The 23,892-nt window shown below is 39.2% G+C and overlaps 4 protein-coding genes across 5 annotated transcripts in view; 3 read left to right on the top strand and 1 right to left on the bottom strand.

Annotated features, from left to right (window-relative positions):
- Positions 1-23,892, bottom strand: part of LOC127142501 (myeloid-associated differentiation marker) — a 35,337-nt gene that overhangs the window by 6,911 nt on the left and 4,534 nt on the right. The gene's annotated exons all lie outside the window — the stretch shown is intronic.
- On the top strand, positions 153-22,271 carry LOC108884571 (perforin-1-like). Its single transcript, XM_051070866.1, has 3 exons — positions 153-385; positions 6,953-8,070; positions 22,167-22,271. Exons 1-2 carry the CDS (start codon positions 200-202, stop codon positions 7,925-7,927), a joined length of 1,161 nt encoding a protein of 386 aa, XP_050926823.1. The 5' UTR covers positions 153-199; the 3' UTR covers positions 7,928-8,070; positions 22,167-22,271.
- Positions 10,975-13,402, top strand: LOC108884572 (perforin-1-like). Its single transcript, XM_018678541.2, is given in 4 exon segments — positions 10,975-11,072; positions 11,239-11,774; positions 11,961-12,648; positions 12,651-13,402. Coding segments are annotated over 3 exon segments (1,728 nt in total). The 5' UTR covers positions 10,975-11,072; the 3' UTR covers positions 13,155-13,402.
- Positions 19,944-22,160, top strand: LOC108884505 (perforin-1-like). Its single transcript, XM_018678411.2, is given in 4 exon segments — positions 19,944-19,967; positions 20,105-20,640; positions 20,831-21,812; positions 21,814-22,160. Coding segments are annotated over 3 exon segments (1,728 nt in total). The 5' UTR covers positions 19,944-19,967; the 3' UTR covers positions 22,024-22,160.

Here is a 23,892-nt window from a genome sequence, read left to right as displayed (position 1 = left end):
GTTTACTTGTTAACTATTAGTTTATTGAGGAATGACTTGTTTTAGTGTTTTGGATTGCCAATAACAACAGTAATTTTGCTTTAATCAAGCAACATAAATGGTAATAAGTGAATAAAATGGGACTGTGACACACTGTAACCTTTTCATGTTCTTCCTGTGCTTCACAGCTACAGACTGGCAACAAATCCTCCACTGAGTCATGACTTTCAATCAGCGAATCAATTCCCTTCCTCCCTATTCACTTAAAACTGAACCATTATATCACAATATAATTGACATCTATGGTACACATTACATCATTCAAGTGTCTCTAGGAGGGGAAATAAAGGCAATCACTGCTGTAAAGACCTGCCAGGCAACCATGAATGGTCTGTCAGAGACAGAGGTCAAGGATTGTTTGACAGTTGAGGCCTCGGCTAGCTTTGCAAAAACAGCCAGTATAGAAGCCATGATAAAACACTGTCAGGAAAAGAAGAAGTTAGGCTCTAGCCAGAGTTTCAGCAACACATTTAATGAGCGTGACACAGAGGTCACTGGCTGGAAAAATTGACAGAGCTGATACCCTCTTTCAAGGACAATCAAACCCCTCTGTCTATAATGACTGGCTTACCTCACTGAAGAACACACCTGATGTTGTCCGATACAACCTAAAGCCCCTGCACACCATACTACCAGGTGATCATCCTGCAAGGACCGGACTGAAGAAGGAGGTGGAGAAGTACATCATGAAAAATGCAGTGTTGAAGAAATGTTCAGAATCTTGTCAAGTTGGACACAGATCCAGCAAAAGAGATCCTTGTGCTTGTGTCTGCAACAGTGATCAGAATATCAAGTCAAACTGCTGTCCTGCTGGGAAAGGTCTTGCCACATTAAAGGTATTCAGGCTTTATGCACAGGATCTGTATGGTGATACATTTACTGAGACAGATGGTTCAGTGGAAGTCAAGTATGGTGACCAGGTAAAGCGCACTGCCATTATATCAAACAACAATCCTAAATGGCAAGAGACCTTTGAGTTTGGACCCATTACCATCAACATGCAAAACAAACTTAGATTCAGTATTTATGATCAGGATACTTACTGGAACAGTGATCTGCTTGGTGAGTGCTCATTTGATCTACGTAAAGGAACAGTGACAGACAGCTGCATGTTAGATTATGGTACCTTCTTCTTCTCCTACACAGTAGAGTGTGCACCGAGTCTTGGTGGATCACAATGTCAAGAGTACATTCCCTCCCCCATGAGTGCCTCTCTGGCCAAGGTCTTCTACACCAGAAATGGGGTCCTTGTTGGAGAGTCAGGGGAGAATCATGCTCACTCAGTCAGTCAGTCAGGTGGAGGTCAGCTGCTGTAGGGTGATGATAGAATTAGCATTTGATTTCATGATGAATATCTTGCTTGTCATTAATATCATCTTTTTACACTGTTAATCATGTTTGTCTTTCTTTTCCTGACTTTTGTGTGTGAAAATAATTACACTCATTCTCAGTTTCTAAAGTTTTATCCCAATGTGTGTTTGAGAGAAACTAGTTGGATAATCCACTTTCTATGCTTTTTCCTTGTTAATTACCAATAAAGCCAATAAAGCATCAGCAAAGACAACAGAGGTGTATGTCTGATTTTATAAATGAAAAAATGCTGTGTGATTTTGTGGTTAAGGTGCAACACTGAAATAGGTAGTATAGTTCATAGCTGCATAAGCATGTATAGGTGTTTGAGGAAGTTTGTCACGTGTATGAACCAATTTAATATTTTTCATTAAATAGTAAATTATATACAGTGTCTTATTAAGGGATCATGCAGTATTAGAATTTTTGACCATCCACCAATTTGTTGAAAAGTAAGGCACTAAAACTGAGTCAGCAATGTTACAATGAACAAGCTTCTACTAACCAACAAACCAACATATTACCATGGTGACACTGTTGTGTCTAAAGGAAATTCACAAGACACGGCAGTGATACAATGCACCAGAGTGGGAGGAACTGAAACCCAAAAGGAAGAGAAACACATTTGAGTAAAAGAGGGAGGGTAAAGAGTAAGAGTGATAAACAAGGAAAAAGAATGCTGGTATCAGTGGCTGCCACCTTCAAGTCATAGCAGGTGATTCACATCAAAGCATTCCAGGTTCCTAATGACAAATTCAGTTCACTGATAAACCCACCTACTTCAGGTGATAATTACATGTATAGAGCAAATGTGTGTGTGTGTGTGTTTGTGTGTGTGTGTGTGTGTGGACTGTCAGATTGGTCATCACAGCTTTGTTAAGGTATACAGTAGCAGTTTATTTTGTGAGCTCACACTTTGGTCCATTGGTTTACAGTCATATTAAACACTGTTGAAAAATAAAACTGCAGCACAGCAAGGGATTGTTAACTTTAAACAGAGAGAGAGATACATAAACACACACATACACACAAATACATTACCAAGTACTCCAGGAAGAAAGTGCTATTATGAATCTTGTATATTTTTCATGTTAAATGAATGAGCACATTGATATTAATGTGAATATATATTTATATAAATATAGACATATACTATATGTATATATATGTATATCGGTGGAACTACAACATTGTTTCTGAAGTTCCTCATGTACTTCACACTGCATTCCATGTCAGCTTTTATAACGTTGTCCAGAGAGAAAACAAAATGTAATAATTTTGTTGTTAAGTATCATGGAAACCAATATTTCTCCTATAGAAGAAAAATGAGTAACACTAAATGGAAAGGATGGGAGTAGTGAAAGAGATCAAGCAAACCGACTCAAGGTGAAGAACACAATGTTACAGCATGTGAGTTATTTAAAGAAGGAACAAATGTAGCAAATTATTTAAAGTGTAAAAATAGGAAAAAATAGAAAAAATGGTTAGGAAATGATGGTCCTGAGGTCAACTAAAAAGCAAATGAGTACTGAGTTCTCTCACAGAGGACACACAGGAAGAGTTTACATAAATAACATACATTAGCACTGCAACCAGGGGTTGGTAAAGTTAGTCTATCACAGGACTGACATGTAGAGACACTCACATTTACTCTGGGCTGGGGGAAGCCGGAGTACCTGGAGGAAACCCCTGCAGGCACAGGCAGAACATGCAGACTCCACACAGAAAAGACCTGGAATCTAGCACCTTCTTGCTGTGAGTCCACAGTGCTGACCCCTGCTCCACTGTGGTTGATAAAGTCATCACATTGGCTTCTGTTGTATTTTAATTGCAATGTGTGCACTTTAAATAAGAAGCAACCTGTGTCATGAAATGCAGTTAAAAATTACATGTACTGTATGTGTCATGTCTGAACTTGAAATGTGGATGTATTAGGCAGTGTTGGACAAATTACTTGGAAAATGTGGTAATTTATCTGACTTATTTTCTAAAGCCACATGGGAGGAATTTTTTTGCAAGCATTTGTAGAAGTGACCATGTTTAAAAATGAGCCACCTCCAACCAGTTTTATTAGCTTGTGTGAACTTATCAGTCCAGACCAAGAAACCAGCACCCGACAGAGCAGAAACCTGTGAATGACAACATATATACTGTGATGATAAGGGTTTTTTTTTTTTTGCAACAGCTAGTATGCTGTAGTGCAACAGGTTTTTAAAGCCACAGATAGCCACAGCATCATATCTCTGCACAATCTATGACAGAACAGCTGTGTGATTTAAAAAAAAAAAAATAAAATAAATAGACTGTTGGTGAATTTGAGAGAGAGATATGTGAAGTGTTTGTGTGAAATACGACTCTGTGTTTCTACTAAATGTTTAAACACAGAGATAAAATACAGGTTTTCTCTAATGTAGCCATTATCGAATTGTTGTTTCCTGTCAGTTCTAATAATGCAAATCACATGCTTAAGGATTAATCAATGTTTAGGAACTCACTATTCAGCTGCAACGTCTCGATATGCATAAATATGGTACATACATTCATCTCACCATTCATCAGTTTTCTGTATTTGTTTATCCTTGTCATGGTCAAAGGAGGCTGGAGCTATCCCAGCATACACTGGATGAGAGAGGTTGCACACGCTCTGAAAAGGTCACTGGTCTACTATGGGGCTAATACTTAAAGTAAATCACATTCCCATCTACAAATAAAACATGCCAAGTTCAGTTAACTTGCATATCTTTGCACTGTGAAAGGAAGAACACTAGGGAATAGGGCAAGCTACCACTTTATGAGCTCACCTTGTCTCACACGCTCAGCTTGGCAATGGCACTCTCATTCTACACAAAAACAGCTCTTGTCAATGACTTGACATTGGCTGTGTCCAGTACCTGAAACAATGGCCCTGTCATAGGTGTGGACCCCTCTGACACTGTTGGGGTTGGTTAGAAAGGGTCTTACATAACACTGTGACTATAATAGACTATAATGTAATTACATGCTCATACTAACACGTTTACAGCTACAGACTGACAACAAAACAACCACACTGAGTCATGAATTGGAATCAGCCATCACTTCCCTTACTTTTTATTCATATAAAATTGATCCATTATATCACAGTCTGACTGATACATATGGTACACATTCCATGGTAAAAGTGGTGCTGAGAGGGGAAATGCCAACACTTCCATAAATACACAAGATAATCATAAGTGGACCTATAGGCCAAGGAGTGTTTGTCAACTGAGGCCCCCTGCTGGCTGCAGCCAAAGTTTGAACAGCACATATAATGGACATAACACAGAGCTCACTGGCAGAAACATTGAGATTAACAGATATATATATATATTTTGTTTGGCTTATGAAAATAATTTCAAGTCATTTAAGTAAGTTATATCACATATGCTTGTGAGAAATGTTGTTCAAAAATGTTTTTTTCATTGTTATATGTATGTGACAATATCTGCTAGCAAAACATCAACAAAGCCATCACACTTGCATGTCCTCACTTCTAAATAAGTAAGAAAGTAAGTTTTTTTTTATTTACATGCACACTCAGTGTGTCCTCTGTCAAAACTGTTGAGAAGTCAGTCATCAGTTACATGACTCAATAATATAATTTAGGTAGATTATACCCCTTTTAGGTTTTATCTCAATGGGGTCTGATATCTTCCAAAATGATTAGATAAAACTTACATAGGGTGCTATTGAGTTGGAGGTTTAGTACTTTTTTCTACTTTCCATCTCCACCTGCAATAGTTAATAATTTAAACTAACTGCTGCTCAAAGAAAATCACTTTATCCCTGACTTGCTTTTTAAATATGCATTTCTGTGGACATAAAGTGCATGCAATTTCATCTTTCAACTGTTTTTTCTCATGTTAAGGTAATAGGACATGACCACCCCCCCAACTTTGTGAGAGGCAGAAGCATTTGAGAAGATATGTGGAGCACAGCTGGCTTAAAACAAGCTTGAAACAATATGCAAGCAGCTGGTGCTCTAATACCATATACAACATTGTGACATTGCTACTCTACTGTGTGGAAAAGTAAGAAAATAGGAAATATTGTGATATATGAAATATATGAATTATGACATTTACACATAACATATTAGAGTTGGGCAAAATTAGTTCAGCTTCTTCTACTGGAGTTCATTGCCCCTTTGCTCAGCACTGTGATCCATATATTGTGGTATATTTATTTTTGTAATTTTGCTTCATGTATTACACTTATGTGATGTTTCTTAATCAGCCCCCTTTAGTTAATAAATTTTTAGCCCTATGATTTTGTTTCTACAAAAGACCTGGTTCCTCATTTGGGGCAGAAAGTTTCATCTCAGTTGTTGAGTGCTTTACAAGTGTGAATGAAATTGGTTGAATGCGAAACTTACAAGTATTAAATATATATCATAGCCAATCAAGACTCCACCTCCTGAACATCAACACTTTAAGTTGAACTTTGTAAGCCAGCAAACAGAGCTTGCTGTTGATACTTAAAGTAAGGTGCGACAGAGATACTAATAGTTTTTGCTGAGTAATCTCATACATCATATTCAAAATTGCTTAAAGTCAACTGTTTTGTATATTTCAATTTGTTCATTGTTGCATTGTATTGTAACATTTTTGGTCCATGCCATTTTAACTTTTTCGAACTTCTTCCTACAGATGGCGAGACTGTGGCAACTCACGCTCCTGTATTGGGCATGGAGTCCTCTGTGTCTGCCATCCAGTGTAAGCTACATTGGAACACCACAAGAGTGTGAAAATGCTCACTTTGTCCCTGGTTACAATCTGGGTGGAGAAGGCTTCGACATCGTCACAATGCAGAGGAAAGGTGCCTATGTCATCGACACGGAAACATGGAAGCTTGGAAATGGCACTTGCAGGCTGTACAGAAACAGCTACATGAATCAGGAAAAGCAGAAGGTCCCAGCTGCTGTGGTGGACTGGAGAACCCTCCCCAAGTGCAGTTTAACAGTCTCCAGTATAGCTTATGACTCTGTTGAAACTCTTGTCAATGACTCCACATCATCTGTGTCCAATGACTGGAAAGTTGGCCTTAACATCCCTGTAGACCCCAGTACTACTATTGGAGTTGGCTTGGGCGGTTCCCACTCCAGAGAATCAACCTTTGGCATGCAAAAGTCAAAACAAGACCACTACAACTTCTTCCGCCATTCTGTCTACTGTAGCTTCTATGGGTGAGTATGAGGACAGATATTTGTTGACAATAACAACAGTAATTTTGCTTAAACAACATAAATGGTAACAAGAGAATAAAATGGGATAACTTTAACTGTAACACACTGTAACCTTTTCATGTTCTTCCTGCGCTTCACAGCTACAGACTGGCAACAAATCCTCCACTGAGTCATGACTTTCAATCAGCGATCAATTCCCTTCCTCCCTATTCACTTAAAACTGAGCCATTATATCGTAATCTCATCGACACCTATGGTACACATTGCATCATTCAAGTATCTCTAGGAGGGGAAATAAAGGCAATCACTTCTGTCAAGACCTGCCAGGCAACCATGAATGGTCTGTCAGAGACAGAGGTCAAGGATTGTTTGTTAGTTGAGGCCTCGGCTAGCTTTGCAAAAACAGCCAGTATAGAAAGCATGATAAAACACTGTCAGGAAAAGAAGAAGAAGTTAGGCTCTAGCCAGAGTTTCAGCAGCACATTTAATGAGCGTAGCACAGAGGTCACTGGTGGAAACATTGATGGAGCTGATACCCTCTTTCAAGGACAATCAAACCCCTCTGTCTATAATGACTGGCTTACCTCACTGAAGAACACACCTGATGTTGTCCGATACAACCTAAAGCCCCTGCACACCATACTACCAGGTGATCATCCTGCAAGGACCGGACTGAAGAAGGAGGTGGAGAAGTACATCAAGAAAAATGCAGTGTTGAAGAAATGTTCAGAATCTTGTCAAGTTGGACACAGATCCAGCAAAAGAGATCCTTGTGCTTGTGTCTGCAACAGTGATCAGAATATCAAGTCAAACTGCTGTCCTGCTGGGAAAGGTCTTGCCACGTTAAAGGTATTCAGGCTTTATGCACAGGATCTGTATGGTGATACATTTGGTAAGACAGATGGTTCAGTGGAAGTCAAGTATGGTGACCAGGTAAAGCGCACTGCCATTATAGCAAACAATGACAATCCTAAATGGCGAGAGACCTTTGAGTTTGGATCCATTACCATCAACATGCAAAACAAACTTAGATTCAGTATTTATGATGAGGATACTTACTGGAACAGTGATCTGCTTGGTGAGTGCTCATTTGATCTACGTAAAGGGACAGTGAAAGACAGCTGCATGTTAAATCATGGTACCTTCTTCTTCTCCTACACAGTAGAGTGTGCACCGAGTCTTGGTGGATCACAATGTCAAGAGTACATTCCCTCCCCCATGAGTGCCTCTCTGGCCAAGGTCTTCTACACCAGAAATGGGGTCCTTGTTGGAGAGTCAGGGGAGAATCATGCTCACTCAGTCAGTCAGTCAGGTGGAGGTCAGCTGCTGTAGGGTGATGATAGAATTAGCATTTGATTTCATGATGAATATCTTGCTTGTCATTAATATCATCTTTTTACACTGTTCCTCATGCTTGTCTTTCTTTTCCTGACTTTTGTGTGTGAAAATAATTACACTCATTCTCAGTTTCTAAAGTTTTATCCCAATGTGTGTTTGAGAGAAACTAGTTGGATAATCCACTTTCTATGCTTTTTCCTTGTTAATTACCAATAAATCTGCCAATAAAGCATCAGCAAAGACAACAGAGGTGTATGTCTGATTTTATAAATGAAAAAATGCTGTGTGATTTTGTGGTTAAGGTGCAACACTGAAATAGGTAGTATATTCATAGCTGCATAAGCATGTATAGGTGTTTGAGGAAGTTTGTCACATGTATGAACCAGTTTAATATATATATATTTTTTTAAATCAAATAATAAATTATATACAGTGTTGAAAAGTAAGGCACTAAAACTGAGTCAGCAATGTTACAATGAACAAGCTTCTACTAACCAACAAACCAACATATTACCATGGTGACACTGTTGTGTCTAAAGGAAATTCACAAGACAAGACACGGCAGTAATACAATGTGCCAGAGTGGGAGGAACTGAAACCCAAAAGGAAGAGAAACACATTTGTGTAAAAGAGGGAGGGTAAAGAGTAAGAGTGATAAACAAGGAAAAAGAATGCTGGTATCAGTGGCTGCCACCTTCAAGTCATAGCAGGTGATTCACATCAAAGCATTCCAGGTTCCTAATGACAAATTCAGTTCACTGATAAACCCACCTACTTCAGGTGATAATTACATGTATAGAGCAAATGTGTGTGTTTGTGTGTGTGTGTATGTGTGGACTGTCAGATTGGTCATCACAGCTTTGTTACTGTATACAGTAGATTTTATGTGAGCCCACACTTGTCCTTTGGTTCAAAGTATAAAACTGTGCAGTGCCAAAATGGATTGTAAAGAGAAATACATAAAAGCAAGTACAGACACATAAATACACATGCATGTGTATCCAAGTACTCAAGGCAGAAAGCGTTATTATTAGAAATGTTAAATTGTCTAGACAGAAACAAGGTGTAATAATTTATTACCAGGTATCATGGAAATAAATATTTTTCTTACATCTACAAAGGGGAGGGGATTTGGGAGGGGGGCTCAAAGCCACGGAGCTAGGTCAGGCTCAGACCCATTAAGAAACATGGACCCGCTGCCTGCAGGAGTGGGCAACAGAGTTGGGTGCTTTGCAGGCCAGGTGATGGGCAAGGGCGGGAACCCAGGTGCACTGATGCTTGGTATCGCAGACTGGTTTTTGGAAACTCTCTGGTGGGAAATGAACCCGAGCTCGTGCAGGAGATAGAGCAGTGCACTCACGGGTGATGATGGAGACACCTAGAGGGGCGTGATTGAGAGGCTTGTCTGAACTGAACCTGAACAGTGAGTTTTTATTGGACTTCTGTGCCAGTCACCAAGCTCATACAGTACCGCAGAGACTCAAAATGTTTCAAACAAATATGTGTGTTTACTGAAACTCATTTGTCAGGGGTCACACAAACAGTCATGAATATCACTGAGTATTAGTAAACAGTACAGTAACGTCTCATGAAAAAAGACAGCTGTAAATCTGCTTCAGGCTGCCCTGAAGGTGAGTGTTTCTGTAAAAGGGTTATTAATGTTTGAGGCAACCAAGAGGCCTATGGAGAGAAACACATGTTCAAAGGTCTGAAATGGGAGATAATGTGCATATAGAGAGGTAGACTCCCCTTGGTGTTACACAGCTTTATTATTTAGATGTTGCAAAAATTCATATGATTCATATGGAAGCAAATGTTTACAAGAATGCATGTGGAAGTTTCTATAGTCTGATGACATTAAAACCAAGCTTTTGGTCATCATACTAACAATGACAATCCTAGTTTGTCCTGGTTTGTTTTTTTAATGCAAACCCTGTACATCAGCAGAAGCACACCATCCTCATTATGAAAATTGGTTGTGGCAGCAACATGCAGTTGTTCTCCTACAGCAGGCCCTGTTTGTGAAGGTTAACTAGAGCATGGACACCTATGCCGTAATCAATTATTTAACATTCATTTATACTTAAATTTATATACATCTTGATCAGGTGTTTTTTTTTTTTTACATTTTGAGCTTCTTTCTACTTGTCAGTGTCAAACACCATAATGGCAGCATAGCTAAACCCAGGGTGTCTAGCTATATCTTGGCCACCTCTAAAAACACGTCATTTCAAATCACAGTATAGATATCTTCAGGTGTATGAACCAGCACACAGCATTCATATTTTTGCAGCAGATGTTCAACTTTGCACAGTTGAAGTACAGGTTTGTTCCTTTGTTGTTTTTTCTCTCTCTAACAGCTTTGCATTTAAAGAAACTCTATATTCTGCTGTAGGTTATGATAAAGCCTAAACACAATTCATCCATTCATCCTCTTTTTGTGTATCCTGGTCAGGTTTGCTGGAGGATCTCATCTCATCTGCACGGGATGTGGGCCTTAAAAACTGTGTTAAAGCCCAGTGTAAACTACACTGCATCTGAATCAAGAAATCAAACCTCATGAACACATTCACCTTTTTGTCAAGAAATACTCCAAACGTGCTCTGTTGATGGCGTGGGCCTTGCAAGTGAATGCTCTGCATACCCTAACCTGGTTCCTATTGGTCCATACGCATAAGGTGTCTAAGTTTCACTGTAAAACACATATTGTGTACCAACATACATTATTAACAAATATCTATATTGCAATATATACATTTTAATTTACACTTGGATTCTGCTTCTCATACTGGCGTTGATTTCCTCCTTTGTTTTTACAGTTTTGCTTCATATATCACAATTGTTAGATGTTTCTTAATCAGCTCTGTTTAGTTGAAGTCTTTTCAGTGATACCATCATATCATTTTGGTTTTTTGCATGATGTTAATGTGCTACTGCAAAAGACCAGTTTCCTCATTTGGGGCAGAAAGTTTCATCTAGCTTTTGGAGTGGTCAAATATGTGTGAATGAAGTTGGTTAAATATAAAACTTGATATAACTAAATACATACCATAGCCAATCAAGACTCCACCTCCCGGACATCAATACTTTAAGTTGGAAATTGTGAGCCAGTGAACAGAGCTTGCTGGTGACACTCAAGGTAAGGTACGACACTAGATACTAATGGTTTCTGTTTGCAGTTCATTGCGTTGAAAATTGCTTAAAGTCAGTTGTTTTATGTCTTTTTTTAATTAATGCATTGTTGCATTGTACAGTCACAAATTTTTTTCCATGCCATTTTAACTTTTTGTACGTTTTTCCTACAGATGGCGAGACTGTGGCAACTCATGCTCCTGTATTGGGCATGGAGTCCTCTGTGTCTGCCATCCAGTGTAAGCTACATTGGAACACCACAAGAGTGTGAAAATGCTCACTTTGTCCCTGGTTACAATCTGGGTGGAGAAGGCTTCGACATCGTCACAATGCAGAGGAAAGGTGCCTATGTCATCGACACGGAAACATGGAAGCTTGGAAATGGCACTTGCAGGCTGTACAGAAACAGCTACATGAATCAGGAAAAGCAGAAGGTCCCAGCTGCTGTGGTGGACTGGAGAACCCTCCCCAAGTGCAGTTTAACAGTCTCCAGTATAGCTTATGACTCTGTTGAAACTCTTGTCAATGACTCCACATCATCTGTGTCCAATGACTGGAAAATTGGCCTTAACATCCCTGTGGACCCCAGTACTACTATTGGAGTTGGCTTGGGCGGTTCCCACTCCAGAGAATCAACCTTTGCCATGCAAAAGTCAAAACAAGACCGCTACAACTTCCTCCGCCATTCTGTCTACTGTAGCTTCTATGGGTGAGTATGAGGACAGATATTTGTCTTCTTGCATTAACTGTGAACATACTCCTCAACCTGAGTTATTAGTTAGGTTTTTGACAATAATAAGTTTTGCTTTAATTAAAAAAAGTAATAAGAGAATAAAATGGATAACTTTAACTGTAACACACTGTAACCTTTTCATGTTCTTCCTGTGCTTCACAGCTACAGACTGGCAACAAATCCTCCACTGAGTCATGACTTTCAATCAGCGATCAATTCCCTTCCTCCCTATTCACTTAAAACTGAGCCATTATATCACAGTCTGATCGACACCTATGGTACACATTGCATCATTCAAGTGTCTCTAGGAGGGGAAATAAAGGCAATCACTGCTGTAAAGACCTGCCAGGCAACCATGAATGGTCTGTCAGAGACAGAGGTCAAGGATTGTTTGTTAGTTGAGGCCTCGGCTAGCTTTGCAAGAACAGCCAGTATAGAAAGCATGATAAAACACTGTCAGGAAAAGAAGAAGAAGTTAGGCTCTAGCCAGAGTTTCAGCAACACATTTAATGAGCGTAGCACAGAGGTCACTGGTGGAAACATTGACAGAGCTGATACCCTCTTTCAAGGACAATCAAACCCCTCTGTCTATAATGACTGGCTTACCTCACTGAAGAACACACCTGATGTTGTCCGATACAACCTAAAGCCCCTGCACACCATACTACCAGGTGATCATCCTGCAAGGACCGGACTGAAGAAGGAGGTGGAGAAGTACATCATGAAAAATGCAGTGTTGAAGAAATGTTCAGAATCTTGTCAAGTTGGACACAGATCCAGCAAAAGAGATCCTTGTGCTTGTGTCTGCAACAGTGATCAGAATATCAAGTCAAACTGCTGTCCTGCTAGGGAAAGGTCTTGCCACTGTTAAAGGTAGTCAGCCTTTATGCACAGGATCTGTATGGTGATAGGTTTACTGAGACAGATGGTTCAGTGGAAGTCAAGTATGGTGACCAGGTAAAGCGCACTGCCATTATATCAAACAATGACAATCCTAAATGGCGAGAGACCTTTGAGTTTGGACCCATTACCATCAACATGCAAAACAAACTTAGATTCAGTATTTATGATGAGGATACTTACTGGGACAGTGATCTGCTTGGTGAGTGCTCATTTGATCTACGTAAAGGGACAGTGACAGACACCTGCATGTTAAATCATGGTACCTTCTTCTTCTCCTACACAGTAGAGTGTGCACCGAGTCTTGGTGGATCACAATGTCAAGAGTACATTCCCTCCAGCATGAGTGCCTCTCTGGCCAAGGTCTTCTACACCAGAAATGGGGTCCTTGTTGGAGAGTCAGGGGAGAATCATGCTCACTCAGTCAGTCAGTCAGGTGGAGGTCAGCTGCTGTAGGGTGATGATAGAATTAGCATTTGATTTCATGATGAATATCTTGCTTGTCATTAATATCATCTTTTTACACTGTTCCTCATGCTTGTCTTTCTTTTCCTGACTTTTGTGTGTGAAAATAATTACACTCATTCTCAGTTTCTAAAGTTTTATCCCAATGTGTGTTTGAGAGAAACTAGTTGGATAATCCACTTTCTATGCTTTTTCCTTGTTAATTACAAAATCTGCCAATAAAGCATCAGCAAAGACAACAGAGGTGTATGTCTGATTTTATAAATGAAAAAATGCTGTGTGATTTTGTGGTTAAGGTGCAACACTGAAATAGGTAGTATATTCATAGCTGCATAAGCATGTATAGGTGTTTGAGGAAGTTTGTCACATGTATGAACCAGTTTAATATATATATATTTTTTAAATCAAATAATAAATTATATACAGTGTTGAAAAGTAAGGCACTAAAACTGAGTCAACAATGTTACAATGAACAAGCTTCTACTAACCAACAAACCAACATATTACCATGGTGACACTGTTGTGTCTAAAGGAAATTCACAAGACACGGCAGTAATACAATGTGCCAGAGTGGGAGGAACTGAAACCCAAAAGGAAGAGAAACACATTTGTGTAAAAGAGGGAGGGTAAAGAGTAAGAGTGATAAACAAGGAAAAAGAATGCTGGTATCAGTGGCTGCCACCTTCAAGTCATAGCAGGTGATTCACATCAAAGCATTCCAGGTTCCTAATGACAAATTCAGTTCACTGATAAACCCACCTACTTCAGGTGATAATTACATGTATAGAGCAAATGTGTGTGTGTGTGTGTGTATGTGTGGACTGTCAGATTGGTCATCACAGCTTTGTTAAGGTATACAGTAGCAGTTTATTTTGTGAGCTCACACTTTGGTCCATTGGTTTACAGTCATATTAAACACTGTTGAAAAATAAAACTGCAGCACAGCAAGGGATTGTTAACTTTAAACAGAGAGAGAGATACATAAACACACACATACACACAAATACATTACCAAGTACTCCAGGAAGAAAGTGCCATTATGAATCTTGTATATTTTTCATGTTAAATGAATGAGCACATTGATATTAACGTGAATATATATTTATATAAATATAGACATATACTATATGTATATATATGTATATCGGTGGAACTACAACATTGTTTCTGAAGTTCCTCATGTACTTCACACTGCATTCCATGTCAGCTTTTATAATGTTGTCCAGAGAGAAAACAAAATGTAATAATTTTGTTGTTAAGTATCATGGAAACCAATATTTCTCCTATAGAAGAAAAATGAGTAACACTAAATGGAAAGGATGGGAGTGGTGAAAGAGATCAAGCAAACCGACTCAAGGTGAAGAGCACAATGTTACAGCATGTGAGTTATTTAAAGAAGGAACAAATGTAGCAAATTATTTAAAGTGTAAAAATAGGAAAAAATAGAAAAAATGGTTAGGAAATGATGGTCCTGAGGTCAACTAAAAAGCAAATGAGTACTGAGTTCTCTCACAGAGGACACACAGGAAGAGTGTATTCTGCATACACATACATTAGCACTGCAACCAGGGGTTGGCTTGTTACTTATTCTCCGAAGCCCTGGTGGGAGGAATACTTTTGTAGTTACTTGTTTTAGGGCTGATCATCTGTAAAAATGAGACATTTCCAATCAGTTCTATTTAGCAACAGCTAGTCTGTGGTGCAACAGGTTTTTAGAGCCACAGATAGCCACAGTATCATATCTCTGGTCAGTCTTTGACAGAACAGCACCCTGTGATGAGGAAATTGACTGAATGTGTGAAGTGCTTGTGTGAACTACAACTGTTTCTCCTAAATGTCTAAACACAGAGATAAAATATAGGTTTTCTTTAATGTAGCCATTACTGAATTGTTGTTTCATGTCAGTTCTAATAATGCAAATCACATCCTTAATGATTAATTAATGATGAGGAACTCACTATTCAGCAGCAACTTTTCAATAGGGCATTAATATGATACATTCATTCTGTATTTGTTTATCTTGGTCACAGTCAAAGGAAGGTGGAGCTATCCTGGTATGCACTGAATGAGAGGGGTTGCACACACTCGGAACAGGTCACAGGGTAAACAGGGCACTGTAAAATAGGGCACTCTCTACAGTATAGGGAAATCCAATGAGACACATAGTTTCGGAATGCAAATAAGAGGAATCGTATTTATAACGACGGGAGACTCACAATACAATTCTGCACGTCTATATTTTCTCTCATTAAAAACTTGTCACAAATCATACTTTCCACTGACGCTACATTTGCACCACAAAAAGGAAGTCATGCAAATTAAACATGATTAGAGAGCATCTGCTGCATGAACTTCCCAATTTTAGAAATAGTTTTCTGAGGCCCAAACCTAGTTTGATTTAGATTTTTTCTGCACTTTTTCTCAATACTTAGAGGACAGGAAGCTGCATTGGCCTGGGCATGTTTCTGAATGTACTGGTGAGACACTGACACTGGCCAGTCTGGTTCATGATGCTTTGGCTGCTTGGGCCAAAGCCTCAAGCAGCAACTGTCTATCATTGCATGATTATACTGGAGACCTTGGGTCTGAAGCCTCATTCTGCCCTTTGTCCTTCTGCAGTGGTGGAACTCTATTTGATGCTTCCTTCACAATTTGATGGAGATCCAAAAGTGCTAGTCTGTGCTCCATGAGCAAGGAGTGCCTGCTCTTATTTGTCTCTTAAACTGCTTATAGATCAACATAAAATAAAACAGGCTACTTTATTTCAGTGTTGCTAAGCTCCTTTCAGTTGAAACTGTTATAAATGATTGCTTGGAATAACTTTTAGTTGCCACTTTAAGAGCTCATCTTGTCTCATGTCCTCAGCTTGACAATGGCACTTGAACTGAATAAACCCTGTTGATTTGTAGATGTGATAGTAGCTAGTTAGCCAGCTAAAAGGACACATTAAGACAAACATGAAGCCCTTCTACACAGAGATCACACAATATTGACCTTAACAAAGTCCTTTGCCACCTTTCCTTGTTTACACAGAACCACATAAAGGCAGTGAAATGCTGCCCCCTGTGTGATTTTATACAGAATTCAGCATAGTGGAATCTACGGAGCCCCCCTGGTGACATTTGAAATATATATATATATATATGTATAGTGTGAGGACACAAAGTGTCTCTTGCTAATAATTACTCCATACCTAATGGCAAATGACTGAAATATGTCATTGTAATTCATTCCAAGATTGAAACAAATAAAATCAAGTTAAAATTGTCCTTGTTTGCAAGAGGCTGCTGAAGATACCCCTGCCACTGAGTCAATAAACAGCTGACTAATCATTTTATTGTAGCCATCGCTTAATGATCTTATTCCCATGCATTAAGAGAGTCATGGCCACAGAATAGGATCTCATTCCTACACATTATTAACTCATGGCCAAGCAATTTCTGTTCTGTCAAATGTAACCAGAGGGTCTCTGTTGGAATCAGAGGTGGGATGTGTAACACAGCATCTGTTCCACCTCTCTGGCTCTCCCTCCACTGCTGGCTTAAAAGTGGGGCAATAATGCCCACTATTCTGCCTCCATACATTTTATACTGAGTGGTGACACTGAATGACAGCACAGTATTTCCTCCTTGAAAAGGCTGCATAAAAGGGGCTATGGAGTTGCTGTTTTCCTTCTGTTATGGCAAAAGTAATCTTGTTGTATGTTTGAGTCTGTATTCCTGCTGTTTTGGAGGTTTGGCTTCTGCTTTCTGCTTATCTGAGAATGAAGATCAGAAGTTCACATTCTATATTCATGTCAATGGCACCATCTGCTGGACAAACTGGAGCCCCACAAATTAAGACTGTTAACAACACAGTGTTGATGTGTCTGTGAAGTGCATGTTGCTGCTCAAAGTAGCTTGTTGCCTTCTAACCAGGGCCTGCAACAATTATGGGATTCATCAATGACGTGACAGCAGGACTGAGAGGTATATCTAGAAGTATGTTACAGAAACTTATTTATGAGCTCACCGTAATGCACATCTGTGACTGGATGTTTCATCTCTGTGTGAAATATCAGCATAGCTTTTTCAAGAGTCAGCACTAAGAACACATACTGTTATTTAGTGGAGCACAGCTGACTTAAAACAAGTTTGAAACAATACAGACATAGACAAATTTGTTGGTACCCGCACAGCTTTTTGAAACAATGCTTGAATGAATTAAAAGCAATAGTCTCATATATACCTGCCTGCCTATAGTATCTGATAAAATTGTGAAAAGAAATAATTTAGTGTTTATTTTACCAAGATATGCTTAAACTACCCCTAAAAAAGATTATAAATCATTGCATACTAATCATGTTTCAAACTAATTGTTTAACCTTAATTAGTGTCTCAGGTGTCTTCAGTCTTTTTATCAACCTATTTAAGAGAGAAAACGTGCCACTGTGTAGTTTGGTATCATTGTGTGCACCACACTGACCATGGACCAGAGGGAGCAAAGGGGAGAGTTGTCTGAGGAGCTCAGAAAGAAAACTGTAGATAACCACCTTAAAGGTAAAGGCTATAAGACCATCTCCATGCAGCTTGATGTTTCTGTGACTACAGCTTTCAAATATTATCAAAAAGTATAAGGTCCATGGAACTGTAGTCAGCCTCCCAGGACCTGGCTGCAAGAAGAAATGCAACCCCAGGTAGATCAGAAGAAGAGACGGTGGTAGACAAAGAGAGAAGGAAAGCATCCAAGGTCAAGGTTCATCACTATCACACCATCTGTCACCTTTTAGACAACATGGGCTCCATGGAAGGAGGCCCAGGAGAATTCCACTACTGAAAGGATAACATAAAAAAACTGACTGGAATTTGCTAAAATGCAAGTCACATCAGCTTTATGTTCACAGATGGAAAAATGAAGCTTTAAAAGAAAAGACCACCATACTTAATGTGAAACCTGGAGGGGTCTCAGTCATGTTTTGGGGCTGCTTTGCTGTGTCTGACACAGGGGGCTTGAATCTGTGCAGGGCACAATGAAGGACCAAGACTATCAAGGCATTCTGGAGAGAAACATACTGCCCAGTGTCAGAAAGCTCAGCCTCAGGTGCAGGTCATGGGTCCTTCAACAGGATATAATTGTGACAGGAGTTAAAATTTAAGTCAGATTCAAAACTACAAACCAAGTAGTGTCAGAACTTCAGTCACGCTCCCAATGCATCGCAGTGTTTACAAAGTAGAATGGGGAAAATGTTAAAAGCTACTACAGTCTTAAGGTTAACACGTTTACAAAAGGTACTCCACTCAATTTTGAAATTCTGACTTGTAGGGCATGGACACCTATAATGTAATCAATTATTTAACATTCATTTATACTTACTTTATATACATTTTGATAAGGATGTGTTTTTTTCCCACTTTGAGCTTTTTTCTACTTGTCAGTGTCAAACACCATAACCACAGCATCCAGGGTGTTGAGTGAGTACATTTTATAAATACTTATATCTTGGCTACCTATTAAAAAAACCCAGTATAGATATCTTAAGGTGTATGAACCAGCACACAGCGCTGCTGTTGTATATGTGAATGCTTACTATACATCTTATACTGATATTCATGTTTTTGCAGCAGATGTTCAGGTTTGCTACAAATTTGTAGATCATCACACTTCTGTCTAATCATCAACATAGCTGCACTCTGTGATTGTAACTAGGGTGTTTGTGAACTTGTAAGGACAAGGTGTAAAGTGTTGAATGGTGTGGTGTGAATGCTCACTCTTACTGCAACTTCTTCTTTCTTACCAAGGTTACCTCTTCACAGTTAAGGGACAGGTTTGCTGTTTTTAAACCCAGTGCATCCTATTTAACAGCTTTAGATTTTAAGAAACTCTGTATTCTGCTGCAGGTTCATCCATCCTCTCTTATCCAGAATGCACTACATAAGAGGCCATGGGGATGTACATACCCTGGATAGGTCACAAAAGCACACAGATGAAACTCATAATAAATGAATCCTTTAAGAAACACGAGGCTCACATGACAGTAAGACATGTCTTTCTGCTTTGAGATAGGCCACTGTGACTTTGACAACAGGTTGACTTTACAACCGTCATGCTGTATAGCATTTATTGCAGGTACTTTGTATGTGACCGCATCAGTTTTTTAGCTCCAGTGGGTGTACGTAATAAACTGATGAGAGATGATAGATTGTAAAAGGTCCATTACATCTGAAAAATAAGATTTGATTAAATGTTTAGATTCACAATATAGATTTCAATTTTACATTCATCAGATTAGATTTAGCTCAGTCATTTGGATGTCATACATGTTGCATTTTGAATTCCTAGTTACATGTAGAGACAAAGAAGAAGAAAATTAAGAATTTGCAGTTACATAAATAACATTACATTAACATTGTTTGAAGGAAAAAAAGAGTTGTCACTTTGGAAGTGGATAACTTTATACTTTAAGTACCATACTTTAATATTTCAGTATTTACATTTACACTTAAGACATGATTGCCCCCTCATTTAGCACTGTGATCCATATATTATTAGATGTTTCTTAATCAACTCTCTTTTGTTAAATTCTTTCTTGCATTGTTTCTTTGCATGATGTTAATGTGCTACTGCAAAAGACCAGTTTCCCCATAAGAGCAGAAAGTTTCATCTAGCTTTTGGAGTGGTCAAATACGTGTGAATGAAGTTGGTTAAATATGAAACTTGATATAACTAAATATATACCATAGCCAATCAAGACCCCACCTCCTGAACATCAGCACTTTAAATTAGACTGTGTGAGTCACTGAACAGAGCTTACTGTTGACACTCAAGGTAAGGTACGACACTAGATATTAATGGTTTCTGTTTAATAAACATCACAGAACAAATTCATTGCATTGTATTCATTGCAATTCAGGAATTGTTTAATTGTCCATGCCATTTTAACTTTCTGTACCTTTTTTATACAGATGGCGAGACTGTGGCAACTCATGCTCCTGTATTGGGCATGGAGTCCTCTGTGTCTGCCATCCAGTGTAAGCTACATTGGAACACCACAAGAGTGTGAAAATGCTCACTTTGTCCCTGGTTACAATCTGGGTGGAGAAGGCTTCGACATCGTCACAATGCAGAGGAAAGGTGCCTATGTCATCGACACGGAAACATGGAAGCTTGGAAATGGCACTTGCAGGCTGTACAGAAACAGCTACATGAATCAGGAAAAGCAGAAGGTCCCAGCTGCTGTGGTGGACTGGAGAACCCTCCCCAAGTGCAGTTTAACAGTCTCCAGTATAGCTTATGACTCTGTTGAAACTCTTGTCAATGATTCCACATCATCTGTGTCCAATGACTGGAAAATTGGCCTTAACATCCCTGTGGACCCCAGTACTACTATTGGAGTTGGCTTGGGCGGTTCCCACTCCAGAGAATCAACCTTTGGCATGCAAAAGTCAAAACAAGACCGTTACAACTTCCTCCGCCATTCTGTCTACTGTAGCTTCTATGGGTGAGTATGAGGACAGATATTTGTCTTCTTGGCATTAACTGTGAACATATTCCTCAACCTGAGTTATTAGTTAGGTTTTTTGACAATAATAAATTTTGCTTCAATTAAAAAAAGGTAGCAAGAAAATAAAATGGGATAACAGTAACTGTAACACACTGTAACCTTTTCATGTTCTTCCTGTGCTTCACAGCTACAGACTGGCAACAAATCCTCCACTGAGTCATGACTTTCAATCAGTGATCAATTCCCTTCCTCCCTATTCACTTAAAACTGAGCCATTATATCACAGTCTGATCGACACCTATGGTACACATTGCATCATTCAAGTGTCTCTAGGAGGGGAAATAAAGGCAATCACTTCTGTCAAGACCTGCCAGGCAACCATGAATGGTCTGTCAGAGACAGAGGTCAGGGATTGTTTGTTAGTTGAGGCCTCGGCTAGCTTTGCAAGAACAGCCAGTATAGAAAGCATGATAAAACACTGTCAGGAAAAGAAGAAGAAGTTAGGCTCTAGCCAGAGTTTCAGCAGCACATTTAATGAGCGTAGCACAGAGGTCACTGGTGGAAACATTGACGGAGCTGATATCCTCTTTCAAGGACAATCAAACCCCTCTGTCTATAATGACTGGCTTACCTCACTGAAGAACACACCTGATGTTGTCCGATACAACCTAAAGCCCCTGCACACCATACTACCAGGTGATCATCCTGCAAGGACCGGACTGAAGAAGGAGGTGGAGAAGTACATCGTGAAAAATGCAATGTTGAAGAAATGTTCAGAATCTTGTCAAGTTGGACACAGATCCAGCAAAAGAGATCCTTGTGCTTGTGTCTGCAACAGTGATCAGAATATCAAGTCAAACTGCTGTCCTGCTGGGAAAGGTCTTGCCACGTTAAAGGTATTCAGGCTTTATGCACAGGATCTGTATGGTGATACATTTGGTAAGACAGATGGTTCAGTGGAAGTCAAGTATGGTGACCAGGTAAAGCGCACTGCCATTATATCAAACAGTGACAATCCTAAATGGCAAGAGACCTTTGAGTTTGGATCCATTACCATCAACATGCAAAACAAACTTAGATTCAGTATTTATGATGAGGATACTTACTGGAACAGTGATCTGCTTGGTGAGTGCTCATTTGATCTACGTAAAGGGACAGTGACAGACAGCCTGCATGTTAAATCATGGTACCTTCTTCTTCTCCTACACAGTAGAGTGTGCACCGAGTCTTGGTGGATCACAATGTCAAGAGTACATTCCCTCCCCCATGAGTGCCTCTCTGGCCAAGGTCTTCTACACCAGAAATGGGGTCCTTGTTGGAGAGTCAGGGGAGAATCATGCTCACTCAGTCAGTCAGTCAGGTGGAGGTCAGCTGCTGTAGGGTGATGATAGAATTAGCATTTGATTTCATGATGAATATCTTGCTTGTCATTAATATCATCTTTTTACACTGTTACTCATGCTTGTCTTTCTTTTCCTGACTTTTGTGTGTGAAAATAATTACACTCATTCTCAGTTTCTAAGGTTTTATCCCAATGTGTGTTTGAGAGAAACTAGTTGGATAATCCACTTTCTATGCTTTTTCCTTGTTAATTACAAAATCTGCCAATAAAGCATCAGCAAAGACAACAGAGGTGTATGTCTGATTTTATAAATGAAAAAATGCTGTGTGATTTTGTGGTTAAGGAGTACCACTGAAATGTCTAGTATATTCATAGCTGCATAAGCATGTATAGACAGCAAGCATTTGAGGAAGGTATACAAGTTTGTCAGGTATATGAACCAACCGAAATCTTTTTATTATTTTAGTGTTTTTATGAAATAGTAAACTTTATACAGTGTCTTACTAAGGGTTCATTCAGTATTTAAACTAATCATAGTCAGGAATATTACAATGAACAAGTTTCTACTAACCGACAACACATTACCATGGTGACATTGCTGTGTCCAAAGGAAATTCACATGAGACAGGGGAGTCATACAGTGTGCTAGAGTGGGAGGAATTGAAACCCAAAAGGAAGAGAAACACAAAACGGTTAAAACAAGTAAAAACAAGAAAGATAGAATAACAAATGAATTATTTTTTATGGGCCTTGCTCTTAATATCAGTGGCTGCCTCCTTCAAGTCATAGCAGGTGATTCACATCAATATATTCCAGGTTCCTAATGATAAATTCAGTTCACTGATAAACCCACCTACTTCAGGTGTTCATTACATGTATAGAGCAAATGTGTGTGTGTGTGTGTACTGTCAGATTGGTCATCACCGCTTTGTTACTGTATACAGCAGCAGTATATTTTCTGTGTGCTCACATTTGTCCTTTGGTTTGGTATGTGTATATATATATATATATATATATACACACACTGTATATATGTATTCAGTGGCAGGCCATGCATTTCACACCTAGGCCTTCACCACCATTAACCCACCTCTTATGATTATGATGTCACAGCTATAGAAACAATCATTAACATATAGAATATACACAAATGCAGTATAACAGACAAACAATAAAATATATTTGTAGACAAGTAAAAGAACTGCTTCTGTTGAGTGGACATTCTCAGCCCTAAAGTGAATTAAAACTTCACGACTGGGCAGGCTCAACTTACAGAGTTAGGCTCCATTGTGACAGAAAAGGACTTATTGTTGGAACAGAGACACACAGATAACCTCTACAACAGAGCCATTAAACTCTTCCTTGTCTTCCAGCCATTGTGGGTTGAAAAAAACAGCTGTGCTAGTAGCTATAGATGTGGTTTGCTAGCTCTGACAAGTACATTCTCTGACCATCCAATCAAATCACATGGAAATGCTGACGTTAGCAAAGGCCTGCTAGACATGAGCTGGTGCAGAAGATGGAGCAGTGCACACATAGGTGATGATGAAGATACCTAGAGGGACGTGACTGGGAAGCCTGCCTGAGCTGAACCTAAATGGTGAGATTTTATTGGACTGTGCCATTCATGGATTGACCATAATGAACACCATGTTTAAGGTGGTTTATAAGAGCACTTGGCACCAGAATACCAAAGATCGATGATGATTTGATGACACTTATGTGAAGAGATGTGCAGAAGTATCAACTGACAGGGAGAGATCAGTTGTGGACAGTATGTGTAGAGTGGCAGAACAGCATGCTGGTTCCCATTTTCAAAAAGGGGGACCTATACTACTATAAATAATAGCATTTCTTAAACTATAATTTTTTACCTGAAAAACAAAAGGAGTATTTTTACAGCCCTG

Source organism: Lates calcarifer, linkage group LG5, assembly GCF_001640805.2.
Source record: "Lates calcarifer isolate ASB-BC8 linkage group LG5, TLL_Latcal_v3, whole genome shotgun sequence".
Lineage (NCBI taxonomy): Eukaryota > Metazoa > Chordata > Actinopteri > Centropomidae > Lates > Lates calcarifer.
This window is presented reverse-complemented; position numbering and strand designations above follow the sequence as displayed.

Coding starts and splice junctions, on each gene's coding strand:
- LOC108884571 (XM_051070866.1), top strand. CDS start 200: ATGACTTTCAATCAGCGAATCAATTCCCTTCCTCCCTATTCACTTAAA. Junction 386..6,952: donor ATGGTCTGTCAGAGACAGAG/GTCAAGGATTGT, acceptor TCAGAGACAGAG/GTCAAGGATTGTTTGTTAGT.